Below are 8622 nucleotides of genomic sequence, written 5' to 3' on the forward strand. Positions count from 1 at the left end.
GTCCAAGTCCTGCCCACACTGTCTTGTGGGACAGTCCATATTCCAACAGTGTGGTAACATTGGCTTTATATTTCAAGAGAAACTCTGTGAAGAACATGTGTTGAAGACTGAAAGGATGGAGGGTCACAAGGAGTGTTTTGGGACATCATAGGCAGAGTGACTTTGAATTACGGGCTCTGACTTTCCTTGTCATTTTTTGTTATTGAGGTACATTCTTTATTTCTAATTCAATAGAGAGACACTTCTGTCAATAAAATGTGACAATTTATTAAAATGGAAAATTACACATGGGGAGGGGGAAAATGTACAGAAATGAGCTAAGCCAGGCAGATGGGACAGGATATTCCCTCACTATATAGATCAATAAAGGAGTTGGTTCAGTCAGCAAACACCCACAGTAGGTGGAGGGATGTAAACTCATTTGCTGAGGAAGGATCTCATCACACCCAAGGTTACCTCTGCACCCAAAACACATTCGCTCCCTGGACATTCTCTCTCCAGTTCCTCAGTGTAAGAACTGGATTTTCTTACAGAATTCTTGGGATTGTCACATTTATTTCCCAGACTCTGGAACCTTGAGAGATGTACTTCTTTCTTCTCTGATTACTTCTCAGCTGCACGTTGGGCCCACGTCTGGCTGCCCCAAGCCTCAAAGACCAGAATCCCAAGGACTATGAGGATCATGACAGCAAACCCCATCCTGATGAGATTCTCCACTGTGTGATCCTGGATCTCTGAGGCTGCGGTTGTGGACAAACAAGTTACAGAGGTTACTGATGGTCAAATGTTCTCAATAGAACTATATGTTCCCAAGTAACTAAATGTCCACCCAGGTCCCCTGCCTTACTTTGACAAAACCTGGAGCCCCTGTTTCCAATGTTATGACTTTAAATTTTCTTTGTTTAACTGTGTTGGATTTAGGCATGTTCTGGGATGGACTGAAAATCTCAACTGATTCTGAGAACAGAAGAGGAGAAATAGGATGTGTGCATGCTTAAGAGAGCTGCAGGATGTTTCTTCTGTATTCTACTTTCATTTATTGTAAATACAAATAATTCTTATCCTAAAAGCTCATAAAGTCTTAAATGAATCTTTTCACTGTTATAGCTGGGCTCCCTCTCTTATTTTTTTTAAAAATGCATTCATTTACTTATTTGTTTGGTTATGTTACATCCCAGCTACAGTTCCCGCCATTCTTCTCAGTCACTCCTCCTCAATCCCTCTGTTCTCACTCTTGAATCCACTCCTCCATTTCTCCCATGAGTATCAACAACACATGATGTATAGTCGAGGTAAGACTGAGTACTTCCCCATGCATTAAGGTGGGGTTGTAGTATTGTATTCCCCCAAATATTGTGCATGCTAATAAACTTCTCTGGGGTCAGAGACAGAGCAGCCACAATATTAAACATAAGAGATACGCAGTGGTAGCACATGCCTTTAATCCTAAAATTCCAGAGACAGAAATCCATGTGTTCAAGGATACAGACAGGTATGGTGACTCATCACACCTTTAATCCCAGAAAGCAAACCTTTAATCCAAGGGAGTGATAGTAGAAGGCAGAAAGATATATAAGGCATGAGGACCAGAAACTAGAAGCATTTGGCTGGTTAAGCATTTGGCTGGTTAAGCATTCAGGCTTTTGAGCAGCAATTCAGCTGAGACCCATTCCGGATGAGAACTTAGAGGCCTCCAGTCTGAGGAGACAAGACCAGCTGAGGATACTGCGAGGTGAGGTAGCTGTGGCTTGTTCTGTCTCTCTGATCTACCAGCATTGACCCCAATAACTGGCCTCGTGTTTGATTTTATTAATAAGAACTTTTAAGATTCATGCTACATGGGTTAAAGTACCAAGTATTAGGAGTAGGGTCCCCAAAGCTGGTAAAAGATTCAGAGACAGTCTATGTTCCCATTAGGAGTTCTTATTATATTCTTCAGGACCACTGTGAAAACCCCTGAAAACAGTAAATTCAGAGTAGAAAAAATTGACAAGACATTCCAGGCACGGAACCCTGAGTCATGACACTGAGCAGCCACAGGGCCATTCTGAATGTGGTGTCTCTGTTTAGCTCAGAAGAGGTTGTGTGGACAACATTCTCAGTTTGGGATGATTTCCTAAATGATTTTTCCTGAGTGTTTGTTCTCTTGTCCCACATAGACCTCCCATCTCTCCTGTGATCTGAGACTTTCACTGATCTATTCTGAGTACCCAGGGACCACCCAGGGCTGGTCAAGAGAAAAGAACTTACAGTATCTCAGAAATGAGATATAGTTCCTGCTAAGACAGAGAACATGTGTCTTGTTCATAAACTTTCCCAGAGGTTCCTTCCCACATGAGACCAAGAAACTTCTCTATGTCCAGTTCAGGTAAGAGCTCATCCTTCGGATGTAGATTGTCCTCCATCTCTTTCCTTTCATATATCATGTGGGGAAAAATGGTGTGGAGCCTAGTCATGCAGAGGGTTTGCAGTCCTGGCTCTCAAAATAAGATGTGAAGTGTGTGTGTGTGTGTGTGTGTGTGTGTGTGTGTGTGTGTGTGTGTGTTTATGTATGTTTATGTGTGTGTATGTGTGTGTGTGAAACAGGGAAGAGTATATTGTACATCTCTGCGCTTTCACCTAATATTTCCCTCAAAGGCATGGCTAGCCCACACTAAGTATAAATGCCAAGACTGACATGAAAGCTAGTCCTCAGGGAGGAGGCTTTCAGGTTAGCTCCAGTTAGAAAGGATTTTTCTGTATTTATTTAGACAATCATGCTATTTTTGTCATTAAGACATGTATGTGGTTTATTACATTTATTGACTTGTATACTTTCAAACTTCCCTCCTATTTCTTGGACAAAGGAAACTTGGTCATTGTGGGTCCACATACACACACACACACACAAACACACACACACACACACACACACACACACACACACACACACACACACACCTATACCTCTCTAGTTGGGTAGGTCTTATGTTCAGGAGTAGTTAACCAAAAACTAGTTGACTATATAGTTTTTTATGTACTATTATTGGTTTAAAGCTTGGTGTTTTATTTTGCTGTTATTATTGCTGTTACACTGTTTTATTTCTTTTGAGGTATTGTATTTTGTTTTCTAGGTTTTGTGGTTTTGTTGTTGTATTGGGTTTTTGATTTGTTTTTTTTAGAAAGAACTTATACTTGAGGGTAGGGAGGAAGAGAGGACTGGAAGAACTTGGGGAAACAGGAGAATGTGACCAAATACATCTAAATTTAAACATTATTTTAAATAATAAATAATATAATAAAAAGATGGCCAAAGTATGGTTGAATAAACAAACAAACAAAAAACAAATAGTAGTTACTTGGGACAAACAGGACAGTTATAGTGTGAGGAGAGAGTGGTTTAGGTCTCTCATCACTCTAGGAGACTCAAGGGTCCATGGTTCATTGTCCCCTGAGGTCCTGTCCCTAAAACTTCTCTTGTTCAGATGAGCACACCAATGGCAGGGGGAGGACATTCTTATCTGTCACCCCTCAAAACTAGGCTGAACCCATACAGTCTCAGTTCCTCAATTTCACCCTGAAGAGAAATGTTTCAGACTCCACAAAGCAATAGATTTTGACTGGGACTGCTGGATTTTATTGTGCTTAATGTGATCATTTTTATGTTCAGGTTCTTATGACAAATTCTATTTGGTAGGGTTGAGCTATGGATGTGGATCTGTTTTGAACAGAAAAAAAGCATAGCAGGATTTGTACTTACTACACCAAGGCTGCCTCCTACCATAGATACACCATGGGTCATAGATACACTGAGAGTAACTGAACTCTCTTTTGGGATCTCTGTTCACTCCCACATGCATAAGCTGAAGTGACAGTGAAATGAGAACTTTTCTGGCCTAACAGCCAGGAGCTCCATGAGTATGTAACACACTACCTGCACTGAAGTGCCTGATACTCACCCGCTGTTGGCATGGGCCTTGAGGGTGGCAGGCTGGAAGTTCCAAAGAATCCTAGGAAAATGAACAAGAGGAGAATAAGAGTTAGGTGAATACCCAGGGAACTGCCTCTGCTAACTATTCAACATCTACTATGAAACATCCCCATGATCTTCATGCTGTCTTCCCCAAACCTAGATTGCAATAGAGGATGGAGTGGACATCATTTGTGGAACCTATGCTGGCGTCTATTTCTTTAGATAAGAAAATGCCATCTGACTAACCTTCCTATTGTCCCCTTAATCCCACCCAAGTTAAGGACTCTTATGGTTTGGATTTTATGTCACTCTGAGGGGTCACGGTCACCTCACCTGAGACAGTGAGCTCCACAGGGGCACTGGCATGTGACAAGAGGTAGGGAGATGAATCTTGAGAACCATAGCACCTATAGGTGCCTGAGATGTCAGAGGTCACAGCACTCATGGAGAATTCTGCCTGGAACTCCTGAACTTGAAACTTTGATTTTAGTCGCTGGGGTTGTTGGTCTGCTCCCTCCTTGGACAGAATGAAAGTGTCCACTTTGAATGTTGACTGACACAGCAGGGTCACGTTGTCTCCAGAGTGTACTGTGGAGTTAGGCTTCACTGAGAGGGAAGGACTGAAGGGAAGCTGTCCTAAAGAGAAGAGGGATGATGAGAGGCTGCCTTCAATTACCTGAGCTGAGGTATCATCTCATCTGCCCTGAGCTCCTGGGACTGTCTCTTTTCTCTGTCTGACCCCCCTCTTGGTCCTCCATCTCCCCATCTGTTCCTGCCAAAGGTGTCTGTCCCTCAAACCATCCATCACCTTCTTAACTTCCCCATGAGAACCCATGCATAGGTTAGATATCTGAGGGAATCTATTTAGTTCCTCACCTGTGATCAGGATGTCCAGGGGGTCACTGGAGGCTGACCACTCAGAGGAGAGGTTGTGTGCACCATAGCATCTGTATTGGCCTCCAGTAGAGCTGCTCACGGGGCCCAGTGTGAAGTTGGCCAAGGAGAGGCCACTCTGGGTCCACTGGCCACCATACTGCGTGAAATCAGCTCCCCCTAACTTGTACAGAGCAAATCTGTCATAGTTGATGTCAGAGCAACACTGCAGGGTGAGGCTCTTCCCAGGGTCCAGGATATGGCCTTGGTGAGTCAGCAAGGAGGGTTTCTTGGACAGGCCTAAAGATGGTGACAGGCTAGTGATTGAGGGGCTGGATTTTTACCACTTATCCCTGCCCATCTCCTGGGCACATGCCACTGCTTTTTTTTTGGAGTCAGATTCTGTCTCAGCCACCAGGTTATTCCATTTTCACTCTCTACCGGCAATTACCCAGTGGGACAGGTCCATGACAAAATGCTCAGGGTAACAAAACTTGATTGGTCAATGATGGGACTGACTCACCTGAGATGTGTATTTCCAGGGGTTCACTGGGTACTGACCAAAGCTGTGGGGTATGGTTGTAGTAACCGTAACATCTGAATGTCCCTCTGTGGTCTGGTGTTACATGATCTGTAGAGAACAAGGCTTGCCACTGCCTAATACTGTGTATATACTGTGTGTTCTGAGAACTGAGGAACTTCTGATCTTCCTTGGTGAGAACAAGTTTTTCATATCCCTCCCATGAGACACACTGGAGAGTGATATTCCCTCCTGAAGTCACCACAGGGCTGGACAGGGATGACAGCCTTGGTTTACTGTTATAGATTCCTAGGAGAAAAGGAGGCAGCCTGTTACATGGGCTTACACAGCCTCCACATTTCCAGGACTAGGCTGAGGGAGGGCAATATTCCTGAGAGCAGAGCCTGGGGCTGAGACCTTGACTGTCCCCTCACCTGTCACCACCAATTCCCAGGTGTCACTGTGCTCTGACCAGCCAGCTGAGCTGTAACAGTAACAGCGATATTGTTACCCATGTTGCTGTGTCACAGAAGGAATGGAGAACTTGGCCTTGTTCCCAGGCTTCTCTGGGGTCTGTGTGCCCCAGGGTTTTTGGCTTCCCTCTTTATGCAGAACACATATTTCTGCATCCAGGGTCCCCTGACACCAGATGGTCATGTGACTTCCTGATGTGACCACAGAGCCTGGCTCAGCTTTGATTGTGGGTTTGTGGAGAGTCCCTGCAAGGACGTAGGACATAAGGAAGTGTGTATATCTGACAGTGGCATGGAGAAAGTCTCACTTGTGGATGGCACTAATATTTTCTTTTAGTTTATTCTTCTGTCATACTATACATCCCAACAGCAGCCTCCGACCTCCCCTCTCCCCCAGATCCGCTGCTCTTCTGTTTCCCATTTAGAAGAAAAGAGGCTTCCCAGTGATGTTAACTGAACTGGCATAACAGCATGCAAGAAGACTAGACACACCCTCGTATTAAGGCTGCACAAGGCAACCCAATAGGAGGGAAAAAGATCCCGTGTGCAGGCAAGAGTCAGTGATTTCCTCACTCCCATTGTTATGAGTCTAACAAAAACCCCAAGCTAGCCATGTGATGCTGGTGCACACCTTCAATCCCAGCACCCAGGAGACAGATGCTGGGAGATCTCTGTGAGTTCAAGGCCAGCCTGCTCTACAGAGTGAGTTCCAGGATAGACAGGGCTACATAGTGAAACTCTAAAAAATACAAACCAAAAAAGAACCCAAGGTAAAACACCACAGCATTGTGCAGAGGGCCTAGGGAAGACCCGTGCAGGCTCCGTGGTTGCTGTTTCAGTCTCTGTGAGCCCTCATGATCCCTGCATAGTTTATTCTGTGGGCGGTGTTCTCCTGATGTCCTTAACCATTGTGGTTCCTACAACACTTCCTCCCTCTCTTCTCTGGGGTATTCTGAGCTCTTGTGAATGGTACATGAGTTCATCCAGAGTAACAGAAGGCCCCATAAGGATTCATCGCTGTCTTGGACCTCCTGGGCTTTGCTGTCATACTTTGCCTTGGACTCTATCTTGTGTTCCACTCTCTACCATGCTCTGTTGTCAGAGGGCTCAGGAGCCCTGGCCCCTCACTCACACCACACACCAAGACCTCCCTGAGCACCTGTATCTTTTCAGCATCATTCTAAGGAAAGGCTGGGGTTCCTCACCTGAGACCAGGAGCTCCAGGGGGTCACTAGGTTCTGACCACAACTGTGGTCTGTACTTGTTAAAGCTGTAACATCTGAATGTCCACCTTTGGTTGGAAGTCACAGGGCCCACAGAGAACAGGGCCTGGAACTGTCTAGTAGAGTAGTGTGAGTCCAGTGTCCAGAACAGCCTCTGTGGTCCTTCCTTCATCAGTATGAACCTGTCATATTGCCGCCATGAGGCACACTGGAGGGTGACATTTCCTCCTTCAGTCACCACAGGGCTGGGCCTCGCTGACAGGCTGGATTTACTATAGGCTCCTGGGAGAGAAACAGGAATCAGTTAAATGTATCAGGCCTCATTATCCTCCAGGGCTGTGAGGTGGAGAGGGCATCCTTAAGAGCAGACTCACTTCTTGACCGTGAAGCCTGAGGCAGGGGACCTTGTGCATTCTCTCACCTGTCACCACCAGCTCCAGGGTGTCACTGTACTCTGACCATCCATCACGAGTCTGATATTGACATTGATATCGTCCTGCTTGGTGATGGGTTATTTTTGAGATTGAGAATTCAGCCTTGTTCTTAGGACTTTGTGGATTCTCTGTTTGCCTTAGATATTGGTATCCATCTCTGTAGAGTCTGTACACTTTGGCTCCTGTGGTCCCCTCACACAAGAAGATTACTGTAGTGTTCTTGTAGACCACTGAGTCTGGCTGTACTGTGAGGACAGGCTTAGGGAGGGCCCCTGCAAGGAACAGAACATATAGGACCCAGGGCAGCCAGCCTCAGATTGCAGACCCAACCCCAAACCTCCAGCCATCCCAGGGCCAGCACACATATGTTGTTCTCCATCCTCACTGCCCAGGCATGGCTGCAGGAATGATGAGAAGTGAAGGTCAGGACATCGGCAGACACTGACTCACCTGCCAGCACTGGGGTCCCCAGGCCCAGAGTCAGTCCTGGAAGAGAGTTCCCTGTGAGAGGTTTGTCCCTGAAGCTTGAACAGGTCCTCCCCTCTTTAGAACCTCCTGAGACCCTGGGGTTTCCTGATGAGCCAATTCTGGGCTGTGGGGCAGCATCAACCCTAGACCACAGTACCCCCTCCCCATCTCCACATCTCACCCAGACAGAGCAGGGCTGTGCAGGTGAAGGTCATGGCATCTCCTCCAGGAGGCTGTAACTGTGCTCATGGGCAGAGCTACAGAGACTGTGTGGAGGGACAGGTGACACAGGGTGTGGTCTCTGGACCCTGGACATTCCCCATGACATGGTTGTACTGGAGCAGCCCCACAGGAAGGGGAAGTGCCCTCCTCAGGCTCCAGTCTCTGACTTCCCCAAGGCTGGTGCTAGGTCAGGTAGCAGAGTCTGCAACCAATTCTTTGTCTGTTTCATCTGTCCTCATCTTTGTCTGTTCCAATTGGAACTGGCAAATTAGCAGACATGACTGAATATTACACATATGAAACACAAATTTACATATGGGTTTGCTTTATTCTTTTCACACTTTTTATGTGAAACACTTCTTCGCATTCAAAATGTTTAAAGGTTTCTGTGAAGAGTCTCACTGTGTACATCTGCATGCAATGAAATTTACAATCCTCTTCCTCATAGTCTCAATGC

General features: G+C 45.8%; 1 protein-coding gene across 1 annotated transcript; it reads right to left on the minus strand.

The window, feature by feature from the left end:
• Window positions 1–260: 260 nt before the first annotated feature.
• On the minus strand, window positions 261–8226 carry LOC102909591 (paired immunoglobulin-like receptor B). Its single transcript, XM_076568416.1, has 9 exons — window positions 8125–8226; window positions 7926–7961; window positions 7463–7747; window positions 7024–7323; window positions 5349–5654; window positions 4829–5125; window positions 4286–4588; window positions 3939–3989; window positions 261–740 (listed from the first exon to the last, which is right to left on the minus strand). Exons 1-9 carry the CDS (start codon window positions 8156–8158, stop codon window positions 604–606), a joined length of 1749 nt encoding a protein of 582 aa, XP_076424531.1. The 5' UTR covers window positions 8159–8226; the 3' UTR covers window positions 261–603.
• Between the last annotated feature and the right edge of the window lie 396 nt (window positions 8227–8622).

This window comes from Peromyscus maniculatus, chromosome 1, assembly GCF_049852395.1.
Source record: "Peromyscus maniculatus bairdii isolate BWxNUB_F1_BW_parent chromosome 1, HU_Pman_BW_mat_3.1, whole genome shotgun sequence".
NCBI lineage: Eukaryota > Metazoa > Chordata > Mammalia > Rodentia > Cricetidae > Peromyscus > Peromyscus maniculatus.